General features: G+C 36.7%; 1 protein-coding gene across 7 annotated transcripts in view; it reads right to left on the reverse strand.

Moving 5' to 3' along the window:
- Dscam2 (Down syndrome cell adhesion molecule 2) overlaps positions 1-25294 on the reverse strand; it is a 956598-nt gene that overhangs the window by 112054 nt on the left and 819250 nt on the right. For all 7 annotated transcript variants that reach the window (XM_064064644.1, XM_064064647.1, XM_064064646.1 and 4 more), the window contains one exon: positions 15564-15736. In XM_064064644.1, coding sequence (XP_063920714.1) covers positions 15564-15736 — 173 coding nt within the window. The remainder of the gene's footprint in view (positions 1-15563; positions 15737-25294) is intronic.

Consider the following 25294-nt stretch of genomic DNA (forward strand, 5'->3'; position numbering starts at 1 on the left):
TGATGAAGACTAATGAAGTTAGAACTGCAGTTTATAGAATATTACATTATAGGGGAAGTAAACAGGATTTACCATGTCGAGCGGAGCGAGAGAGTTTGGAAATCCAGGGAGACAGGGTTAACCCGTTACTTCCCGCATAATGTATATTACTTTTTCTCGACCCAATCGCTAAACCAACAAATAATTAATTCAATATTGCCATAATGCATAATATCGAATGAAAATAGTTGACCTCCTTTGTGTTGCTCAGGGTATCAATTAATAGTTATTTATTATACAAGTGAGTTAGGTAGCATATAACTCACGAGCGAAAAGTTTAGTCACAAGCGACGAAGGAGCGAGTGGACTAAATTTCTCGAGTGTGTTAAAGCCCTAACTCTCGAGTTTAATATAACATTTTGTAAGATAGGTTTGTACTTAACATGTGTTTCTCTTCATATTTTTTTTATACTTGGGGTGTAAAAGCATGCAGTTAAGAGTTGCATGCTAATTTGGGGCTCGTAAAAATACATATTTCCCAGAAACTGGGGAATGGCCTATGTCCTTTCACAAGCCTACTAATAGCTTGCGGTGCAGGGGTGCAGGTGGTCCTGCGACTTACACTTGAGCGAAACAAATCTGAGATTATCGCAGTCGCAGGCGAAAACAGAAACCACATGTGTGACCCAAAAAAATAGACCAGATTGGGGTTGATTGGTTGGCTGTGTTTCTGTTGAGAGGGTGTAACTAAAAAGGCCTGGATAAAGATTTCAGTTTTAAAACGGACGCGTACCGATTAAGACGAATTTAACAGTTCCGTGTTACGGTTGCTCAAAAAGTGTTGAGGTGAGTGTTATCACTGAGTTATCGGTTCTTGAGGGTGTGGTGATGTGAGCGCGATTTCACAAAGGTGTAATCCGTACTGCTAATCATCATAAAATCTAATTGGATAATCTGCAATAATTCGGTGAGTCCGTTCCTTATCATTACTGCTGTATTTGACCTGATTATTGATAAGGGGTACCGAGTCAGTTGTCAAATAATGTTAACAGAACTTGAGAGAAATTGAGAATATAATAATTGATGAAATGAGCCTTGACATGTCGAGCTAATTTAATTAGCTGTCCACCTTCCTGTGTTACCTAACTGGCAACTCGGGGTAGTATCTGGGGCCGGTGAAGGCGCGTACTTTTCCCCCTTGCCATTGCACAGTCCGGTACTATCCGTTTTTGTGTGAACTATCTGTTTCTGCAGATAGCCTCCCGTTTGTGGCGGGGGAAGTGTCTGTTTGTGGCGGACAGAGTTGTCAGTCGGACATCTTGCGCGTCTTCAGTTTTTCCCTTGATGTCCGTGGTCAAAGGACTGGTTATCAAAGTGGACAACTCGCGCGTCTTCAGTTTTTCCCTTGGTGTCCCTGCACTCTTTGATACTAGACCTGGGATAGTAACTGGAGCGGGGGCGTCGTGCGCCTTTTTCCCTTCGCTCCATTGCACAACTCAGTACTAGTCGCCATTGTCGATAGCGAGGGTGAGTGCTTCGCGCGGTATTCCCTTAGTACTCATTGCACACTCCGTATCAGACGATAGAGACCGTTTTGACTCCAACCTCTTGGACTGAATAATTTGTGAAGTAAATCAGTCTTATGCAGATCATAATAAAATGGTACTGAACTTGTTGATTATTATCAATTAATTAAAAAGACACGGACTCGCTGGTAATAAAAATCAGTACAGTAGCAGATTGCATCTGGCAATCTTGGGGATCGATGGCTCACACCCCCCTTTGCATTTTTGCAGGGTGAGTAATTGTTGACAAAACCGATTCACCTCGACACCGGCCTATCTGACAAGGAAATATTTGTGATTATCCAGATATCATCTCTGACGACTTAAAAGTCAGTTTATAATTTACTTATGTTCAGTCCTGACATTTAAGTAAAGTTAGAAATGAAAAAAAAAGGTAACGCCCATTTGTTATTGTTTAAAAAAAAATGTTTTCATCGTAATAATAATTTCTTCTCCTACAATTTTTTCTACGACTATCAAATAATATGCCCAATACCGGTACATTTCCTCTTACCTAAATAACAATATTCGTTATCCACAGCTTGCATTATTATTCACGGTCATCCAGCCAATCAGAGCAAATTCCCATTATTATTCACATGGAATGCCACCAGTCATGTGAGAGCTTTTTCATTATTCACTTTGTCACCTAAATCGCAGTCGCATCTCAAATGGCATAACTATGACTAGAGAGCGGAAAATATGCAGCAAAATTTTGGGAAATATGATCATATGATATGCATCAAATTTATGCAAATATGCAGTAACTTTCTTAATATATGCAGAGATATGCAGTTGCATATGCTCCAAAAATAAAAAAAAGCTGAACTAAATTTATTTATAGAGAGCGGATTTATAAGCACAAAAAAATTAAGAATAAGCGCTTAAATAAGCACAACATTTTCAATAAAAAAGTTTTATTTTAAGCAAAAAAGCATTAAATAAGCATAACACTGTAAGGATCCAATTCGAATTTTTAAATTTCAAATGAATTTCGCGCGTACAAGAAACGGTTGGTAAGAAGAAGAGGTTGGCAACCAACCACCCCAAAGAAAAGAGACATGCGCAAAAAAGGCGAGGGTGGTAACTATCCGCTTTGAAATCACCCACTTCCCTCTGACCGCTTCGAACAAACGGTCGACTTCCGTTTGACCGCTTCGAGAAGACACACCACTTCCTTTCGAGCGCTTCGAGCAACAGGTCGTATTTTTGATTGTTAATTATTCTGTGCCTTTTGCTGTTGTTTTTGCGTTTCCAGTGTTGATCCGTTCCATTGGAAAACCTAGCAGCCCCCGTTGAGCCATTGGGTGTTCCTGATTTCTCATCGTTCTTACGACGAGGTTGTGTGTTCCTTTTGGCGGTAAGCCGTATCGAAATCTTCGCATCTTTGGAGAGGTATGTTTTGGACTGGGTCCTGTTTCGCGGCGAGTTTCAAGTCCCGACGATGCTCCTGACCTCGTGACACATCGACGCGTGCGCTTTTTTTTCCACTAATCTCGTTTTTTTTTTATCTTCCGTCGTAGTAGGGCTTTACAGGAAGTGATTTTTTTAGTTCGGGCCATGCTTTATTTAGCTATATTTGTGAAATCTGTATTTTGGATGGCGGCAAACGAATTGTTATTTTCACCGTTCTTTGTTCAGGCAGCAGCCATTTTGTAGCGTCCATTTTGTTTCTTTTAAACGAGCACATGTTTTAACTGAATCTATTGAACAAATTAACAACATTGTGGGTCATGGGGGGACGTGCCTTTTATTCCTTTTATTTAGCCCATCGTTTATACAACGCCACAGGATTCATCGCATATTTGCATCGCCTATTTTCGACGCCTATTATTTGGAATGACGAATTCGTCCAACGCCATTTTGGACCTGCAGATTGTCTGCTATGTTTTTGTTTATGTGTTTTGTTTGGGGAAATGTATGTGTAATAATGGCCCACAATGTAGCTGAATAATTTCACGTTTTGAATTTTAACCAATAACCTGACTGGACACGAATTATTGCTAATCTCATGTAAATTTGTTAACTCTGCAATGTTTCACCTCATGCAATTTTTCTTTATCTCACAATTTTAGCCTCAGTAATTTTCCTTGTTGTATAATTTGAATTGAATGTAAATTTCCATGCTCTGCAGTTTTGACCTAACATGATATTTTATTTGCACAAGTTTATTTCACACCAGATCTTTGTTTTATAAATCTTTGCTAGGTTTGGATCTTGTAAATGTTTTGTTGGTGAATGTTTCTTTCATATAAACTATCTGATGTCCAAATTTAATCTCAATTAAGAATTATTTGTTGTTGAATTTTCGTAAGAGTGTGTGGCGAATTTAAATGTTGTGTATTGCTCTTTGTTGAAACTTTAACGCTTGTTCGGTTGTCATTTAATATTAGAGTCATAGAGTTTGAACATTTAAATGGAATTGAAGGTAAATAACACATAACTCGTAGTGTACGTGGGGCGCGCGACTCCTTCTCAAACTGACGGGATCAATCGCGTCACCTGCACAAGTCCGCGGGTTTTGTATAGCTTCAGGGGGCGGTCGCGGGTTTTTAACGCTGCCGGTTTCGTGATAGCCGGGACCCAACTACGGATCTGCGATCGTAACCGCCTCGTTTCGCAGGGCACGTTCGTAATGGAGATGTGCGTGTGAGCAGGCCTTGGTGTAGATAGAATCACCGTCGTGGGGGAGAACAGTGACGATCAGGAGTCCCAACCTCCACTTGCGCTACACCGCCCCCTCTGGGTATTTTGCTGTGCTCGTAAATGAAATTGATATATTTTGTTCTATATTTTGTTCGATCGCCACACTCTCATAATGATTCGGGTTCTGCCATCCAATTTACATATGTGTAGGTCTTGTGTTTGTTCGGTTTTCATGTGTATGTCTGTCAATTCGCGAGTGTTTTTCGTTCATATATCTTAAGGTGTTTGACATGTAATATTTCGGTGAATAAAACCCCAGGGGGTTTTGGGGAATGAAGACCGATGGCACCTTGGCCCTGCGGACTCGCCAGAAGGGCAATTTGAGCGTCTGTCGTTCTTCGTTTCTTTTTCCTCCTTAGGAAGGCTTTTGACCAACCTAATTTTGTCTATTATTTCTGGCGCTCTCGACCGTGTATGCACTTGTATGAAAGAACTTCTTCCCGCCATTTTTCAAAAACAAAAAAAAAACACAACGTAGGTTCTCATTTGTTAGACGATCACAGCCAAGGCCAAACTTTGAATTTTTGAATTTTTCGCGGGCCTTTCAAACCTTTTCAAGGTCAATTTTAAGGCGGGAAGTTTGGGTTATCACAACACTTTCATTAAAAAAGTTTTATTTTAAGCAAAAAAGCATTAAAAACATAATCATATTACAAATCAAAGAACACTTAGACTTTATATTTTACACACGTATTTCAGTTTTCTTGTAAACAATTTATGATTGTAATATGTTATTTAAAATGTGTTTAAAATTGGAGAATGTGCCTTCAACATCCGCACCCGTTGTTGGCGCAAATTTGAATTTTGCAACTCATGTTGAATCTAACTCCACTTCTGGCCTTGTAAAACACGAGCAACTTCGGAAAGAACACCGAAACCTGCATTTTTATTTAACACTTCGTCAAGTTTTTGAGATACTCTAGTACCAATATCACCCCTTACTGCGTTTGCTTGTTGTTTAAATTCTTTCACTAAGTTTATGGCATCTACCAACAACATGTTGGGTTTTTGTAACTTTTCTATTACCTCACAAACGAATTGATAATTACTTCTTAGAAAAGCTAGATCTTGTCGCAAATCTTTGTTTTCCAAAATATTTATGCAATCTTTAATCGATTGAGAAGAATCTTCGCTAAACTCCGTAACTACTTCCTCAAATTCTTTGATATATTTGTCATAATAAAATGTGGCCTGTAACCATGTTCCCCACCTCGTTATAATCGGCTCTGGGGGCAATGGTATGTTTGAAAATTTTTCCTTAAAATGTTGCACTCTTAGTGGGGCTTTAACAAAAATCTTTTTACCATTTGCCACTAATTTATTAACAGTAGGAAACTGTAAACGTATTCCTTCAGCCACTCTGTTTAAACCGTGGGCAATGCAAGTAGAGTGAATTAAATTGGGGTACAATATTTTTAGATTATTCCCTGCTTTCAACATATAACGAGCTGCATCCGAGATCATCAATAAAATTTTATTCGCCGGTACGGCATTTGGCAAAAATAGTGACGTAAGATTGTCATTTACACATCTGGTAATCGTATTGCCATTTGTTTTATCTAACATTTTCAAACTTACTACATACCCTCGACTAGGGAAATTTTCATTTAAGAGTCCAACAATTAAACTTGCCACGTATCTTCCACAACTATCGGTTGTTTCATCGACAGCGAACCATAAATAATTATCTCCAATGCGATGTTTAATTTCGTTGTAAACTTGCTGAAACACTGGGCCTACATAATTTTTTCGGAGAGTACTTTCAACCGGAATATGTTGATTGCAGTGTTTTTCAAGGAATTCTTGAAGAGGGCCTGTCTCCAATTTTTTTAAAAGTATATTTGACTGGATCATCATTTTACATAAATCAAAATTAAACTGAAACTGCTCATCTTTTGTGGATGTAGATGCAACAGATTCATGTATGGTCTGCTGTTTAATTTTAGAAACTTCAAACATTTTCTTCCTTTCTACATGAAGAGTCGTTCGGACATGTTGCGTCACATTATATTTTGTATCACTTTGAATCTAAAACAACGTACATATACAGGATTAACAAAGGAAAATAGCTAAAAAAAAATTAGTGGGCTTACGGTTTTCACACAAGCTTTGCAGAATATTTTGTTGTTTTCTAATTTTAATTCGGCATTCTTTTAAAATATTAGTAATATTACCAAAAAGAACTCAACATGTAACAAGGGAGAACCACGTATAACACTGTACTACGACAGATGCGATAGACTGATGGTAATAAAATTTATTTTTAAATATTTTTCGAAATATTCTAACAAAAAATTTTTCCGGTGATTCTAAAATACTCGTATGTATTAGAAAACGGCGTACTACGTCCACAGATGTAAAAATTCTTACCGGTTTAGAGCAGGCGCGACAAAACAGAGTTCCTTTTCGAAGAATAAGTTCAGGAAAAGGTTTAATCCATAAATTAATTTGAGTTACCTTCGACATATTGACACACCTGTATCGCTTTAAATACTTTCAATGCAAACTCACGATGACAATTAATAGGATAAAGTCCGTTCGACCACCGTAATATATATTATATACTTAAGTAACGAACAAAAATATGGGAATGAACGGTATTGCCATAAGTAATCAGGACCCGAATTTACCTGGAAGAATGGCTTAACACCCAGTGGTTCCTCCAAATTACCATAAAACCCAAACCTTTACTAGTTATTTGAAGCTCAGGACAATATTTGCAATATGATTCATGAAATTTCGGCCCTCTAGATAAATTCCGATAGAATGACATTTTTTTTTTCAAATTAGCACAAAAATTGATAAAAATGCAAAATATGCACCAGTTACGTGAAATATGCAGCAGGAGGCAAATATATGCAAATATGCAATTTTTTTATAGCTGTATTCATTTTTAATTAGCATGATTCGTTCACATATTAAATATCAAGACTTATATGCAAAAAATAACGGATATGCAAATTTCATAAATTCCGCTCTCTAGTGATCAATAATAAATTGACTGATTCATTAATTTTTTTGAGACACCTGTTTAAGCAAATCTAAAAAATATGAATGCAATGATTAAAAGTCTGTTCATATCTTGCACTTTTGCGAAAGAGTTTATTCGGTAAAATTTTGAGATGCCGTAAACAATTTTTTGGGGTTGATAAACAGATACATTTTCATTAAACATTTTACAATGGCTTTAAATCTAGTGAATATATGTCAACATCCGGAGTCCCACAAGGATCAAACCTGGGCCCCCTGCTATTTGTGTTGTATATCGACGATCAGGTTTCTTCTCTTACATGCAATGTTCTTGGTTTTGCTGATGATCTGAAAATTTTTTCCTCCATCAAGGTTTTTGAAGATGTAGTAAAATTGCAGCAAAACTTAAATAAGATAACTATGTATTGTTCACTCAATAGTTTAAAGATCAATTGAAATAAAAGTTATTATGTTAAATTTACTCGTAAAATGAGGTATATTGCATTTGCTTACACTTTAAATGGTAATGCTTTGACACATGTTGACAAGATAAAAGATCTAGGTGTAATATTTGATGCAAATCTTACTTTTTCACAACATATTGATACTTTAACTTCAGAAACGGGAGACCTATTTCTTCGTCCTCTAAGGGTCATGATAGGTCCAGAAAATGCAAAAGTAGAGAGTCGGCCGACGGACTCGATTACAATACTTCCTTTGCTTACGCTCGGGAAGTAAAAATATTAATGCAGTGATAAATCACATCTATAGACTCATCATATTTTGCACATTTAAGGTAGGATTTATACAGCAAAATTTTGAGGTGAAGTCATTAATTTTTTAGGGAGGATAAGCAAATACATTTTTATCAAAAATTTATCATGCTTATTATAACTTAAAATATCTCCAAGACTTCAAAGCATTCGGTTTTGCAGATTCAAAATTAAATTGCAAAATGTTATATAATTTTGATTTTTTTCCAAAAATCTGAACGTTTCGGGTAAAAACTCAATACGGTATCATAAATTGCATGTGTAGGACTATGTTATTTTGCACAATTCAAAACCTCCTTACTATGTACAATACTGAAGTGACGTCATCACATTATTGGTGGGGATGATTAGGCAAATTTTGGTTACCGTTTTACTGTCTGCATTATATTCCTACTTAAAAACAAAAATTGACAATAATCGGCCCAGTACTTTCGGAGATTATCTGTCCAATAAAAATGCGGACAGATGGCAAACAGACGGACATACGGATAGACAGACAAACAGACAAACGGATAGACGGACCAACAGACAGACCGACAGACAGACGGAAATGGGAGGCATATTTCTTCGTGCTGTAGGAAAGGTCGAAAAAGCGTAAAAGTAGAGAGTCAGCTGACGGACTCGATTAAAATACTTACTTCGCTTACGGTCAGGAAGTAAAAATTCAAACAAGGATTCCATAGAATAAATAAATAATAACTAAATAAATTGGAATTAAAGTAAAATAAAACGTTGCAATCATACTATTGAAATTTTGTCTACAGTATTAATTTTTGTCTTTACAAAATATATTGGTGTAAGATAACAGACGTCCATTAGACTATAGTCAACTGGTCACCAGTTTACTTTCAATATTTCAGTACTCATGAAAATCAGTTAATGACGTCTTGTGGATAAGGAATGTCCATTCTGACAACTAATGCAGGCCGTAATGAGCAACTTCTATTTGTTAAACAAAAAAAATGACCGAAGGTTGTTTCGATAGAACTTTCCTCGCGCCTGAAGTACAATGAGACATATCCAGCATTTTCCAAAAACAATAAAATTTGATGTCGCTAATTTTACCATTTACATGATATTCTTAATATAAATACAAAATTTGACAACAATCGGCCCAGTACTTTCGGAGATCATCTGTCTAATAAAATTAGGGACGGCATAGTATATAAGTTTTAAATTGTATGAAATAACATAGTCCTACTCTTGTACGCAAACCTCATTTGACATACACCTGTTAAAATTTTTATGACTTAAGCGGCTTAAGCCAAAGCATCCTTATAAGTCAAACTGGCTATTGTAAGCTTTGTGGACCCGAACCGCAAGATTATTACTGCCCATTGTTGGCATAATGTAGCTGTGAACTGAGTTAAGTAATACAATAGCCAGTTTGACTTATAAGGGTGGTTTGGCTTAAGCAGCTTAAGTCATAAAAGTTTTAACAGGTGTATGTCAAATGAGGTTACTTTAGTTTATGATTCCGCTTTGAATTTTTACCCGAAACGTCCAGATTTTTGGAAAAAACAAATCAAAAGTATGAAACAACATTTTGCAATTTAATTTTGAATCTTCAAAACCGAATGCTTTGGTATCTTGCAGATATTTTAAAGTTCTGGTAAATGTTTAATCAAAATATACTTACTTACCCCCTCCAAAAAATTGATGACGTCAGCTCAAAATTTTGGCCAGTAAATCCTATCTAAATTGTACAAAATATGATAAGTCTATCCTTGTAATTTACCATTCCTTTCATATTTTTTGGATTTGCAAATACAGGGTAACTCAAAAAATGTTAATGAATGGGTGTATATATTTGATTTAATCAGGATTTAGAAAACCGAATGCTTTGAAATCTTGGAGATGTTTAAAAGTAAGCATGATTAATTTTTTATCAAAATGTATTTGTTTATCAACCCCAAAAAATTGATGACGTCATCTCAAAATTTTGCCGAATATATCCTCTTTAAAATCTGCAAAGTATGATTAGCCTATACTTGTAATTTATCATTGCATTGATATTTTCACTTCCCGAGCGTAAGCGAAGGAAATATTGTAATCGAGTCCGTCGACGGACCCTCTGCTTCTACGTTTGCTGGACCTTTCATGACCCCTACAGTACGAAGAAATAAATCCCCCGTTTCACCTGTCTGTCCGTCTGTGTCCGTCTGTCCGTCTCTCTGTCCATCTCTCTATCCGTCTCTCTGTCCGTCTCTCTATCCATGTGTCTGTCTGTCTGTCTGTCCGTCTGTTTGTCGGTCTGTCGGTCTACCGTCCCGGATTTTTATTAGACAGATAATTTCCGAATGTACTCACCCGAATGTTGTCAAATTTTGTATTTACATTAGGAATATAATGTCGATGGTAAAACGCTAACCAAAATTTTTCTAATCGTCCCCACCAATAATATGATGACGTCACTTCAAAATTGTACCTAGTAATGAATGAGTCAATTTATTTTATTAATTAAATGAGGACCGGCGGACTCCATTGTCCCAGAAAATTTTTGGAATACAATACTATTATTTATAGTATTACACTGCACCAATGCTGATATAACCCTAAGGAGAATCGTGAAGCATGAGATAGAAATTTCCTATAGGCAGTTTGTATCTTCTGCTGAGGCAAATATTTCGTCTGATGCAAAACAGTTTTGGAGATTCGTTAATTTAAAAAAGAAAAGTTTGGGTATCTCGTCTAATATGACATTCCAAGATGAGTTGATTGAGAGTGGTGACGATATAGTTAATTCTTTTGCTAAATATTTCAGCTCTGTATTTTTAGTGTCAGGTAATAATGAATTTCCCCATGCCACACTGCCTACATCTTTTAATAATTTCAATGTCAGTTCTATTCCTGAGAATCTAGTGTTCGATAAATTAAAGAATTTAAAACCCAAGTTCACAAGTGGACCTGATTCTATTCCAGCTTCCAGCATTTGTTATAAAAGATTGTGCCGCCATATTCGCCAAACCGTTAACATTTCTTTTTAATTTAGTCCTAGTTTCTCGTAAGTTCCCCGATAGATGGAAGATATGCAAGATCGTTCCCTTATTCAAAGGCGGTAATCGTGCAGCTGTTGAGAATTATCGACCAATTTCCATTTTGAATCATTTCGCCAAAGTTTTTGAGATGATTTTAGTTGACGATTTATATTATCAATGTAAAAATCTTAGAGTTCGAAATCAACATGGATTTGTTCGAGGACGGTTCACAATTACGAACTTGATGACTATTACGCAACATCTAGCCAATAATTTAGATAATGGTATTCAAACTGACGTTATCTATGTTGATTTTTCCAAAGCGTTTGACCGACTAGACCATACTACTTTAATTCGGAAACTTGCTGAGTTTGGTTTTTCAGTAGAATTATGTGCATTTTTTTGGAGCTACCTACGTGGCAGATCTTATTTTGTCGAATGTTGTAGATTTTGTTCGTCCCATTTTGAAGTTACTTCAGGGGTATCGCAGGGATCCGTTATTGGTACGTTCCTGTTTACTATTTTCATTAATACCATTGCAAATGGTCTTCATTCACATACGCTATTATATGCAGATGACCTAAAAATATATAGGCGTATAACAAGTCTAGAAACTGCTTGGAATTACAACGCGATTTAGATATTTTATTTTCATGGTGTAATGATAACCTTCTTAGTTTCAACTACGAGAAGTGTTATTTATTGTCATTTAAGTTATCTAGTCAAATCTTTAATCATCCTTATAAACTGGGTAATCATGTATTAATAAGGCAGTCGTATGTGAAAGATCTGGGAGTAATTTTTGATACTAAGCTATTTTTGCAGACCATGTTAAAATGACCATTGATCACTACAGATGCAATTAAAAGACTAGGTTATATAATAAGAAATTCTACTGCAATACGGAATGCTGAATTAATAAAACTTTTGTTTACCTCTTTAGTAAGAAGCAAACTCGAATATGCTGCGATAGTTTGGTTTCCTCATTACAAGTGCTACTTGCATGACTTGGAACATGTTCAACGGCGTTTTTTTAAATTTCTTTATTTCAGAACTTATGGTGTGTATCTACCAAGGGGATACTCTCAAGAACAACATTTCTCGAATTTTTCCACCAAGAGTCTTTCTGCAAGGATCAAACTAGCATGTTATGTTCTTTGTGAAACTTATCAGCAACGTAATTGATGATGCAACCCTACTTGAAATGATCAATTTTTACTGTTCAAGAGTTAACTTTAGACATCCACACTTGATACATTTGAAAATTCCAAGGACAAATATTTTGAAGTTTTCCCCACTGCATAATATTTGCAACACAGTCAACGAATTTCACTTGTCGATGGATGTGTTCAACTGTAACCTAAGAAGCATAAAAAGATTTGAATTTAATATATAGCTGTAAATATTTTTCGCTTTATATGTTGAATTGTATACCGTTAAAGATGTTCTTATTTGTAGTAGTATATTTATATTTCTATTTTGTATGTGCTCCGTTGTGGGGTAAGCCCCGTGCGGTGCAATAAACCATTTATTATTATTAATATTGTTATTAATATTAATAATATTATATACATGCCATTGCAAAAATGATGATAACGTCATCACAAAATTGTGTAAAGAAAAACTCAACACGCAAATGCTGGATATATGTTTCATTGTACTTCAGGAGCGAGGAAAGTTCTGTCGAAACAACTTTCGACTATTTTTTTTACTTAAGAAGGTGAAGACATCAGTCAGACAGAGTTATTAGTCTTCTTTACAATAAGGTTGACAAAAGAAAGATTAAATTTGTGTGTACAGTTGGGTTGTCTTGAGAAAACTTCATTGTAATATTAAGAGAGTAATTATTTGTAATATTAAGAGAGTAAAACTGAATGCTCGGTATTCTGTTAAAGAGTAGTTCGCTAGAAGACCCTCGAGAGTAAGATCCGAGCCTAGGATGGTTCGGTGCGGAGTGAACTTGGTACAGAGTGTTAATAGACGCTCCACTGTGAGAGGCACATTACACCATTACAGGACTTGTAGATTAACGAGACGGGCATAGTACCCGTTTAAATTCCATTGTAAGATGAATAGGACTAACTACAAGAACTCACTACGTTGGGATTGATCAGTTTCAGTAGACCATTAGCGAAATTACGTTCCGTACAACGTATTTTACGTTAATGTATATAATTCCCAATATGTTATATCTATAGATATAAGTGTCCATATTTATTAGAATCGATTAACTTTCATGTTGATAGTAGGCCCTATTTATCACGGGCCAAGAAAACATTTTATATGCAAGCTCCTAGATGATCTGTAGAACAGATGTATTAAAATATTACTCGCTTTGTTTAATGTGTGATTTGGCTAACTCCGTCCAGGATGATGTTGAGATTTTCAGATCCACAATTGGCGAATTGAAAAAACTTCGGTTAAATTAGAATTAGGATATACATTAGATTTTAAAGTTTTATATATTACTAAGTGGTTGATCAAGAGCCGGTCGTGTGTTCGGTAATTGGAGTTTACTCTGTAGAACACACTTAACTACAATAATAATATTAATAACAATTTTTTCTACGTTTTGTGTGCTGTACGTTCTACGGAACGTGGTTTCGTTAATTGCCTAGTATGGGTTTCAGAACTAAATTTAATGCGCTTGTACGAGTAAAGGCGTTTTCTAATTTTAGTGACTTTACTTTTCATGTATCAGTTTTTTAGATCAGGATATAACAATTTAAGAATATCAATAAATAGATGTATATTGGTCGTGTATTTCTGGGTCACATGGAGGAGATTGGAAGTATTTGGGACATTTAAGAAAAAGTCTCTGAACTGATCTTAAAAAGGGACGAACTGATTTGGTTTTTCAAAACATACTTTCAACGGAGCCAGATGATCAGTCAACGCAGACTTCTGTGGCGCTTGTAGTGATTCAGTTGAAGATGTCGTTTTCAACCTTTTAGGTTGTTTTCGAGGGTTTGGTGCAGATGGTATTACAAATTCAGTGGTTTGTGTTAAGTCATTATCTGAAGAGACAGAAATTGGACGAGTTTTTCCAGGGAGCTCTTTAGAGTTTAACCTGGCCGGTCGCTTTTTTGTTGTTTCAGTGGGTTTGTTTTCAGGCAGTTCTTTGTGGTGTTGTAGTACGATCTGGGATGGTAGGAGCTGAGGAACCATATACTCGTTGGGGGTTTCATTTTGGGAAAGATTTTCGGGATTCAAGCTGTGTTGCTCCGTGTTAGTGACAGTAGGTGATTTACTAGGGCATCTATTTGTCGTGTGTCCTGTTTCCTTGCACAGAAAACGGGTCATATCATCAAAACTGAAAAATATGCGAAACAATGTGTCGTCGTATATAATTGCAGTAAATGAGGGTAAAACAAAATGTTCCGACGGTGGAATAACAAACACTTGTCGACGGAAACTCTCAATATGACTGTATGCCCCGTGGTGAATTCCTGCACGCAACTGAATTCACCAATTTTAAATATATGCATATTCGGTCATTTGAAATTCTAGAAGCTGAATGCGTCTCTGTTGAGGTCCTACTAGTGATCCGACTGCTACCACAGAGTCAGTAATGGGAAAGTCTTCGTGGATGTCAATAACAATTGCATGGTTTCTGTTATGAAAAGTTAGTGTTGGTTTCCCTTCTATGAGCGTAGGTTTTATGAGTTGACGGCGTTGACGATCCATTGGGTTCTTGCGACATGATGGTGTAACTGTCAGTTAGAGTGGACGTCATGATTTAGCGTAGTTTCCACTACGCCGAAACGTAGTGCAACCCGATAACTTTTTGTGTACAAGAAACTCGCTTGCAGAAAATATGTAGGATAACATGTGGAACCAAAGAAAGGGAAACGTAATCAGGATTTAGGTTCCACGACTCATATTTTGACATAATGCTAGTAGGCTACTTCAATTTCTCGGCACTGTTTGAGTTTTCAAAATTAACTGTTTATTGAAACACTACAACAAGCGCAAACTCGATCAGGACGGGGATGTACCTAGCTCTCATCTCTCATGTCGTAACTGTTTTAAGATTCTTGCAATGTACAGGATATAAACAAAAATGGTTCAGTTATTGTTTCAACAAAAGAAAATAGTATTTGATAAACTACATTCGAAACTACTGTGTCATATCTACCATATGCTTTACAAAATATACTAAAACCACGTAAATAACAAATTGTTAACATTTTTATTGCAGACCTTATTTTGTTGGCAATATTTGAGTATTCTATACCTCAACACATCACCGGAAAAATTTTTAACTTAAAAAAATGCAAATTTTGAGCTTTATATAGTTCTTCCTCTTAATTGAATAGACGAGATATTTTATACTTTTTGCTCGAGCAAATTTTTTTCTAATTGTCACTAACTTACTAGGATTCCGAAATTATGTATAATCGTGATTAAAAATATATCCTATGTATTTGGCATCACGAAAATAGCTAAAAAATCTATTGGAAAACCTACTTTTCTCAAATTATTTCTTCTAAAAGCAGAAAAAATTAGACGTATGGCACCTAAAAACTTTTTTTCAACATGTCTAAACCTGCTATTTTCAAAATAGGATGAATTTATTATGTCAAACTTACAATATTGTAATACGGCGAACTTCTTAGAACTGATGTAGTGGGTGGTGGTGATGCACAACCTTCTGTCATAGGATACTCATGATACATTAAACTATGCAGCATTGTGTTTTGAGGTAATGTACTTGGTTCCGATAGCTGAAACGTTGCATAGGGTGATATGTCTTCAGATGTTTCTGAAATATAACGAAATATATAACATTTTACAGTTGCTAAAATGGCTTTATCTATGTGTAAGACACAAAAATTGTATATAGTTTTCTTTTCACTATCATCCATGTACAACCACATCTCTCCTCACACATTTACATTCACCACTAAACAACATATGTGTGCCCGGAATTATAATACATGAACAAAACTTAGCTTAGGCTCAGGAAGTAAAAAGTTCATTAAATTCGCTACATACTACTTGCAAATCCTTGGTAGAACACCCAATAACACGACCAAAATTTTAGCACGTAAATTCCTATGGCCAGACCACCTAGGGATCTTCGCCTCTACTGTTCGGTGCAGATTTACCGTATGTGGCGCTTGGGCGAAGCGAAACATAGTTTAGACTGAGTGCTGATTTACCCCATGTCCAAGCAGAAATCGATACAGTACCATTATTCATTTTACGTACTTGCTTGCTGTTTTGCTTTTCAGCGTTAGGTTTGGAATAGTATATTAAGTATTAAGAACGGGAAGGGGTGTTTACTGGTCGAAGGCAAAAGTTTGGCGACGGAGCGAAGCGACGTCTCCAATTTGTCTTAGACCAGTAAACCCCCTTAACGTTCGCTTATACTATTTTTTTGTACGACCATCAAAAGATTTGCGTCTTTTTATCAAATTCATAAATTGAAAGAATTCATATCAAACATCAACAAGGTCTTTTTTTTAATTTACAATTTGTTACTATGGTTTCGATTAATATAAACAACAATTTAAAAAATCAGTTTCCATTTTGACCGCTGTCGATTTAGATTTGATCTGGCTTGATTTCGAGTTAATTTTCTTTCCGCGACTATAAGTGAGTGATTTATTTGCTTAAAATATCAAATCATAAGTGATGCTGAAAGCGAAAATATCGAAGTTGAACACGCATGGAATTTTAAATAAAAAAAATCTTGAATGCATGATTATTTACCGTTCAGCTGAACAGCAAGTAATTTACTTACCGTTCGCCTCTTAGTTGTTAGTCGTAGCAACCCGTAAACTTAACTTACTGCTATGGAAACCCATGATACAATAATTCTCAAGATATGATACTCGTGCGGCTCAAAATGAGACCAGTTCGCGCATGACGTCACTCAGAGAGTACTACTATTGGAATTTTACCATAAAAGCACCTGTCAACACCCTCCCTCAATTTGATTTTTCATAACCTTAAATAATATTTACATGCAAGGAGGTTAAATGTATAGAGAGAGTACTGGGCTCGTTGTTTTGTGTCGCACATATACAAACCCTCTCTGCTGTTCGTATGGTCTTCGTACACATTCGTGAATTGACGGATAAGCAATTGAGCGAGTCAGTGGCGGAACTAGATTTTACTGCTGTCTATTAGTTTTAACACATTTGTCATTGTTCTAGATTTTAGTGGATGTTTGCAAAGATCAGATACGCCAACGTGTGGGAAGTGTATTAACCACAGATTTTGTTTAAAAACCAATATTTTTTGTTTTTCTTGAAATTGTATGAAATTGAAACTCGTCAGCCACTGTACTGCAGTATAGTAAGCCTCTCGCGCCTCACTCCTCTCACCCGGGAGATGTTGGTCACACCTTGATATATGGAAGATACACGGCATACTCTCTCTATACATTTAAACCTCCTTGTTTACATGTCATTTTATCGTGAACAGTTAACCTTAAAATTAAGACAAACAAAAAGAACTGTGATTACGTTTACAGCGGCCTAACACCTATTTTTGTACAAAGTTTACTAAATTGATTCGTTCCCAGCGCCTTAGTAAGGATGTCGGCCTTCTGATCTTCGGATGGGATGTATCGAACATCAATGGTTTTGTTCTGGTACAAATCTCTCAAAAAGTTGTGCTTCACGTCAATGTGTTTCAGACGTTGGTGTTCCCACTTGCGCAAAGTATGAATACAGGACTAATAATCTTCGTACACTACAATTGGTTCTTCCACATCTATGCTTAAATCTCTCGCAATATTTCTCAACTACAGGAGTTCAGTAGTCGCAGTTGCTAGGGCTACATACTGAGCCTCCGTAGATGATAAGGCGACAGTGGTCTGTTTCTTGGTTGCCCAACAGACAGTGGCTCCAAAAACTTCAATTAGGAAGCCTGAGGTGGACTTCCGGTCTGCTCCTCCTGCCCAGTCGGAGTCTGCATCATAGGTTAATGGTCTCCCTTCTTTTGGGTAGAAGAGACCATGATCTGCTGTACCTTGGAGATATCACAGAATTCTCTTCAATCCAATCCAATGACAACGTTTTGGATTGCTTTGGAATCGGCTGTAGAAATTTATCGCAGCACTGATGTCGGGTCTGGTGTTTAGCATGAGGAACATGAGACTTCCAATTAACTCTCGATAGGGCTTCTCTGGAACTGATTCATTTTCTCCATCGTCATCTCCAGGTTTTATTACCATGGGAGTCCTTACTGCTTTGCACTCTTCCATCCCGAATTTTTTCAGTATTTGTTGAGTGTAGACTTGCTGGCTCAGGAACATATCGTCATCAGATCGATTTATTTCAATGCCCAGAAACATTCGCAGTTTTCCTAGATCTGTCATATTAAACTCTTCTTTAAGTTTTTCCGTAACAGTAATCAGAGATTCATAGTCGTTTGCTGCGAGGATAATGTCATCGACATACAGAAGAAGATAAATTTCATTCTGGTCAGTCTTCTTCATATGTATAAAGACACTTGCCGTTCTCTGACCTTTTAAAAGACAGCTTCTTTATGTAGTCGTCAAAACGTGAATTCCACGCGCGAGGGGCTTGCTTCGATCCATACAGGGATTTTTGTAATTTGCACGCTGAGTTTGAGGCAGTGTTGAGTCCTAGGGGGGTTTCATATAGATTTCTTCATCAATGTAGCCATGTAAAAAGGCATTTTTCACATCGAGTTGTTCAGCCACTAAACCCTTTTCATTTATTAGTGACAACAATATTCTCACAGTGTTCAGACAGGCTACTGGCGCATACGTCTCACCATAATCAAGACCTGGTCGCTGGGAGCAACCTTTAACGACCAGCCTTGCTTTATATTTGCCCAAACCTCCAAGTCCATTTTGTTTTATTTTGAACACCCATGTACAGTCTATTGCCCTTTTTTCTTCAGGTAATTCTTCAAATGTCCATGTTTCATTTTTCAATAGTGATGTCATTTCTTCACTGACTGCTTTGTACCAGCTCTCAGAGTCAGATCTTCCTTGGATGTCGTCATATGTCAGTGGTACATCATCAACAGATGCACCCAGGGCAACTGTGGAAGTATCGTAGTCTTCCAAATACTTTGGTGTAGTTTTCTTCCTGTTACTGTGTCTACGTTCAGTTTCTGATGTTTCTTCGAAATCTTCAGTGGCTTGACCCATGTCTTCCTCAATACTTTCTTGTGCAACTTCTTCGATTTTTTTTTCAGGCTTCTGTTCTTCATATAATGTTGGTTCTTCGGCTGCAAACTTCGTTTCATCAAATGTAATATCAATATCTCTACCAAAAACAACACGTTTTTCTTGTGAGCACCAGAGCCGATAGCCATTTGAACAATATCCTAGCATGAAGGAGGTTCTGGTTCTAGAGTCTAGCTTCCCCTTTATTAGTTCGTTTGGCAGTCGTAAATATGCTATACATCCAAACACTCTAAGTTTGTTCAAATTAGGTTTCTTACCGTACCATAGCTCTGCAGGCACTTGATCTTTTAAGGGTAAAGTTGGAGACCTATTTATTAGATACGCTGCTATTAAGATGGCTTCAGTCCACAAGTATTTTTCCATCTTAGAACCAAGTAGCATACATCTCGCCTTTTCCATCAGAGTGCGGTTATAATATTTAATCATTTCGCTTGAAAGATATTCTCGCCCATTGTCACATCGAAATCTGCTTATTTTCTTTCAAAGTGGCTGTTGACCATGGCTTCATATTCTTTGAAACGTTCGAAGACCTCAGATTTTGCATTGAGCAGATAAACTACAACAAAGTGTGTATAATCATCTATGAAAGTTAGCACGTATCTTTTTCCATTATACGCCTCAGTTTGAATTGGCCCCATTAAATCACTATGCACAAGTTGCAGTGGTCTAGTAGCCCTTGTCCTCGACTGGACATGAGCTAATCTTGTGTGTTTTCCTTCTACACGTACTGAGCATATGCGTGGATTTTGATCCAGATTTACTTGAATTCCATCAACCAGATGTTTTACTTTTTCGAGACCGGTTCTGCCAATGTGTCCCAATCTTTTGTGCCATAATTCAGAGGTTTCTCTAATGGCTGCTGTCACAGCAGCACACTCGGCATTTAGTGTACTGAAGGCTAACTTATATTATATTTCTCTTCACGATGTGCCGCCGCGATCAGTTTGTTTTTATTGTAAATATTTCCTTTTCCATTTTCGAATACAATCTTCAGGCAAATCATTTCCAATTTCCTCACTGACAGTAAGTTAAACTCTAAGTTTGGGACTAGAAGTACATTATTAATCGTAAGATTTTTTTGCTCTCATACGATAGCTTCAACAGTAAGATCCCCCATTTCTCTGGCAATCAAGAATGTGCCTGATTTTGCACTTCTGATCTGGATGGGTTTTTCGAGTGTTCTTACGTTCTTCAGCAAATCACGACTCTTTGTCAAATGTTCTGTGCATCCAGAATCCAAATACCATGAGTTGTCTGCATTGTCTTGGGCAACAAAGCACAGTTTGGTCTCACAGACATTTTCATCTGTTCTCAGTTTTTGCTTCCTGCAATCCGCCTTTTTGTGTCCAACCATTCCACAATTAAAACATTTAAGTTTTGGACGTGTATTCACTCTTTTTCCCGCTGAAGGTGCCATAAGTACAGTTGGAAGTTGTGTTTCCTTCTTAGTTACTCTATGTGCTCCGCATCTTTTCGATTCTTCATCCAAGAGCCTGTTTTTGACAAAGCTGATTGTTAGTTCATCTGATGCCAATGTCTCTATTGCAGTAACCACAGTGTCGTATTCTGACGGCATTGTTAACAGCAAATGGCATACAATATCACTCTCTTCGAGATTCGCTCCAGCTGACCGCAGTTCGCGAATTATTTTATCAAACTTGAGGAAGTGTGTACTCATTGAATCTGCTCCTATACTTAACTTCATTGTCAGAAGCTTCTTTCGTAGAAGCACCTGCGAGGCCATGCTTTTTCTTTCAAATGTTTTTCGTAGCGTGGACCACATCTCGTGGGCTGTTGCAGCATCTTTTACGTATTCCAAATGGCTGTCAGCAATTCTTTGAATAATTTGGGACTTGCACCTCTTGTCGTCTTTGTGTAGCTTCGTCAGGCACGCTTCCTTCTGTTTCTTCTCATCCGCTGTATCCGTTGCCAGAAACTGTACTTTTGTGGTATACAAGTCTGTTACCAACTCAAGTAAATCCATTTCATCTAGCAACGCTTCCATTCGAAACTTCCAGTTACTGAAGTTCATACTATCGAATAGCGGAACTCTGTTTTTATCTTCAGCCATTTTTCTTCGTGAGAAAGAAAAACGTTTTCTTCTTTTAAATTTCCAGAACTGGGCCAATAAACCTGATAAGAATCAGAAGCAGTGAATTGTAAAAGAACAGTATAGTAGTAAAAAAACAGAATTTAGCAGTTCACCCGTTACATCTTCTTTCTACAACGGACCATACATCAGAGAGGGAAGTAATTAGCCAATAACACGTGACGTCACGCTGTGGTGGGAACTCAGCGTTTGACAAGCGCCGTAAAACTCCATAAGTGACAATGTTAACATTTTCGCTTTTTATTTAAAAGTGTGGGTATTTATCTAGAAAATAAACATGTGACTAGCTTCTTTCATATCTTTTCTGTGTATCAGGGTGCTTTTTTTTGCCGATTTGAGTTTAAAAATACATAATAAAAATAAAAATACAGAACGCTGTTTTGGTCTGAATTTCTCGTCACCCAAAATACATCCGTGTGTTTTAAGCGGTAAATCGGAAATTAATATTTTCGTTTGAGGTTAATGTGACGGGTTTAAGTGAAGGTATGTGATTTGTTTTTAAAGTATGGATAATTTAAGTGATTATGCACGATGTCTTTCTGTCAAAGAGAAAAACAGATATGTACAAAAGTTAAACAATTTAAACGGCGTAAATCCTTATAAAATGAGTGCAAGTGATTTTAATTTGTGTTTAGACGATGTCCCTACCATAACAATGAATACCATTCTAAACTTTTTTATTTTTGGAATAAGTAAAATAACCCACAATGAAATTAGTGCTTTCAAAAGTCTAGAGGAATTTATTCAGTTTTTTCTTTTTTAAGCGACTGTGTCTTTCAACATTACAAGTGTTATGAGTGGATTTATTTTGATGTCCTAAATTTTGAGATGGAACGTAATCAGGGTGATCCACATCCGACAAATCTGCAGGTTTACCTAAAAGAGCACCAATGTAGTAATTTATTAGAAACTGTAAATCTAATAGGTAGTTACTGTACTCGTTTCAAGGCTTTTAACCAAAACTTCCGCCTTTTTTCCCCATCCTGTATATATTTACCTTTATTGTTGCTAATTGCTGGGAAAAGAAAATAAAATTTGTCCGCATTTCTGGTGCTTCGATTCGCGCAACCCACAACAGCACAAAATTTAGGCATTTTCTCCTAAAATACAAAATATTATAATATTAAGATGCTAGTGTATTTAAAAAACATTGATGTACACTAACACAGAATTAATTTGCAAAACAAATAATATAAGATGCAGCGAAGTTAACCTGTACATCACATTGGAAAACATTATTTTTTAAGGATATTCAAACGTTGTGGTGCGTTTTACAGATATCTACACAGAAACTGTAACAAACTTACCAAACTATAAAAACATAGTTGACACACTCTCAAATTTAAAGGAATTCCGAAAATATTAGCATTGACTCTTATGAGAAAACCGGCTAGTTGTCAAACGCTGCCATCTTGATGACCTCGGATGACGTCAGTGTATTTGGCTAATTTCATTGGTGCCGATCACGGCATCCCTTACACCAGTTACTTATTACTAAAGTTCCTAAATACACAAATTCAAATTGTGGCGCCAAACATGCACCTGTCAACATTGATGAATCCGAAACTAAAAAACAAACAACTGTAATGTATGCAACTCTTTTAAATAATTTTACTTCCTCTTGTCTTGTTAAAGCTCGTTTACTGTCGTCTGGACTAACTCGGGAAATTAGCCTTTACACGCACCCTGCCTGTAAAGCGTTACCGTGGCAGCTTTACAGGCACCTTGCCTGTAAAACGTTATCATGACAGCACCGGAATCAAACACATTCGCTACGTCGGCCTTTTTCTTAATCTCACTAATACTGTGTGCTAATACTAACGTTAAAATCACCTTCAAACTCTTCATCTTCATCGAATTCCACAATTAACAGAGCTCAGAAACAAAATTAAACTATTTAAATTATTAATCGAATTTACAAATTGACAGTCCCGTTATTTTCAAACAATTCAATTTTCCATAGTTACCGGAGCAAACTATGAAAAATAACTACAATTTCTATGACTGTAATTTCAAGTAAAATTTCTAGAGATGCCAAAGTTGTTCATTTTCAGGATTTTCAGCAAGAGGAAGTAAAACGTTGTACGCGGCTCGCTTGCAACTAGCCTTTACTGGGGCTCACCGGATTACAGGACTCGCTCCTACGTCGCTCGCCCTGCAAACATTCCGGCTCGCCCGTAAAGGCTAATTTACTAAGCTTGCCACGTAAATAACTATAATTTTTCCACTAGTAGCATTACAATGGCTAATTGTCGACTTGTCTAGAGGTCTGTAATTTGGAAAATTGTGAACCTTGGTCAATAATGTAAACGTGAAGTTGGCCACCGAAAGTGACAACTGTCAACAACTGTCAGAAAAAATGAGACATAACCTGAAAACTATCATTTTGAAAAATTTGCTTTTAAATTATGCCCTGGAATGATTTCCAAACCCTGAATTGATTATTCTCGGTGTAATTGAGGATAAATTGGTGAAACTAAATTGATGAAGTTGATGGGAGTGAAAATGAAGTTTGCGGGAGTGAAACTGACTCATGGTTCCGATTTGGTTTGACTTGATTTGTCGTAGATGAGCTTTGGACTATTTCGGCGATTTTTTTTTATAGAAGATCGAGCCGTCGTTGTATCCTTCTGCTACGCTGGAGGATTTCCATTCCCCGTGTCGCTTTAACGACACGAGGTCCATATCTTTTTCAGCCAAATTTGTCGCGGTCGCGTAAGTACGACGGAATGAGGAGGGGTACTTGATGGTTCACTTTACAACATTTTTCACACAAAAATTTATTAAAAACGGGAAATATGGAGGAAATTAAAACAAAAGTTCTGGACCATTTCTGGATTGTCAAAAAATAATAAAATTGCAAAGCTTACTAAAATGACGTGAGTACATGTTTTTATTGATGCACTTCAGAAAAAACATTTTGAAAATTCGCAAACCTCAAATGGGCTACTAGTGGAAAAAATAGTATATTAACCACGTTTGTGAAGCCAATTCTAGACCTCGCGCTTTAGAGCCCTCGACGCTGCGCGTCTCAGGTTCTAATTTGCTCTCGGTCTAGAATGTCTGTCTTCACAACCTTAGTTAATAATATACTATTTTTATTTTATCCTATACTGCTACTATACAAATAACGTCTTAGCAACGAGTTACGTTAAGGTATATTTTACAGTACTAGTACTGTTAAGAATTTTCATAACGACCCTAGTGTTGTTACAAATCATGATCTTCAGAGCTGTTGACATAAAAATTTAAAAAGTTACTAATTTTGAAGCGTATGCTAATAGTAATTAATCTATTTATCGTGTCGACTCTCTAAGTTTTAAAATTGACTACCTCTTTGAGATACCTGCCAGCTGTTTTTTTGCCTTGCAGCATCGGCCTTTTATTTTTTACAAAATCAGAAAGAATCGTTTTTTACTTCCCGAGCGTAAGCTAAGGAAGTATAGTAATCGAATCCATCGGATGAAATGTCACTTTCATGTTTTCTCAACGTTTCATGACCTCTACAGTACGAAAAAAGTAGCCTCCCGTTTCCGTCTGTCTGTCTGTCTGTCTGTCAGTCCGTCTGATGTTTGTATCCATTTTTATTAGACAAGTAATCTCCGAAACTGCTAGACCGATTGTTGTCAAATTTTGTACGTACATTAGAAATATCATGTAGATGGTTAAATGCTAGCCAAAATTTGGATAATCATCCCCACCAACAATTTGATGACGTCATTTCATTGAATTGTATTTTAAAATAATTTTAATGTTATACAAAACTATACTCCTTTACTTGTAGTATATGAATCCGCTATCAGTTTTTTCGCTAAACGTTCAAATTTTCGCAAAAATATTACTAAGCTATATATACACCATATTACCAATGCCGGACGGAAGTCCTCGTGCCGCAGTAGCCGAGTTGTAAAGACGAAGAACTACGACAAAGCGGTGCGACAAACGGTAGTGGTTCGATGCCGAACTTGGCCGGTTTACTTTTTTTCTTGCATATGTAATATGCTGCATATACTTTTCTATTGTGCTGTAATCCATGT

The sequence above is a fragment of the Zophobas morio genome, unplaced genomic scaffold (genome assembly GCF_036711695.1).
Source record: "Zophobas morio isolate AGI-343-1 ecotype UQ-CSIRO unplaced genomic scaffold, CSIRO_AGI_Zmor_V1 ptg000024l, whole genome shotgun sequence".
NCBI lineage: Eukaryota > Metazoa > Arthropoda > Insecta > Coleoptera > Tenebrionidae > Zophobas > Zophobas morio.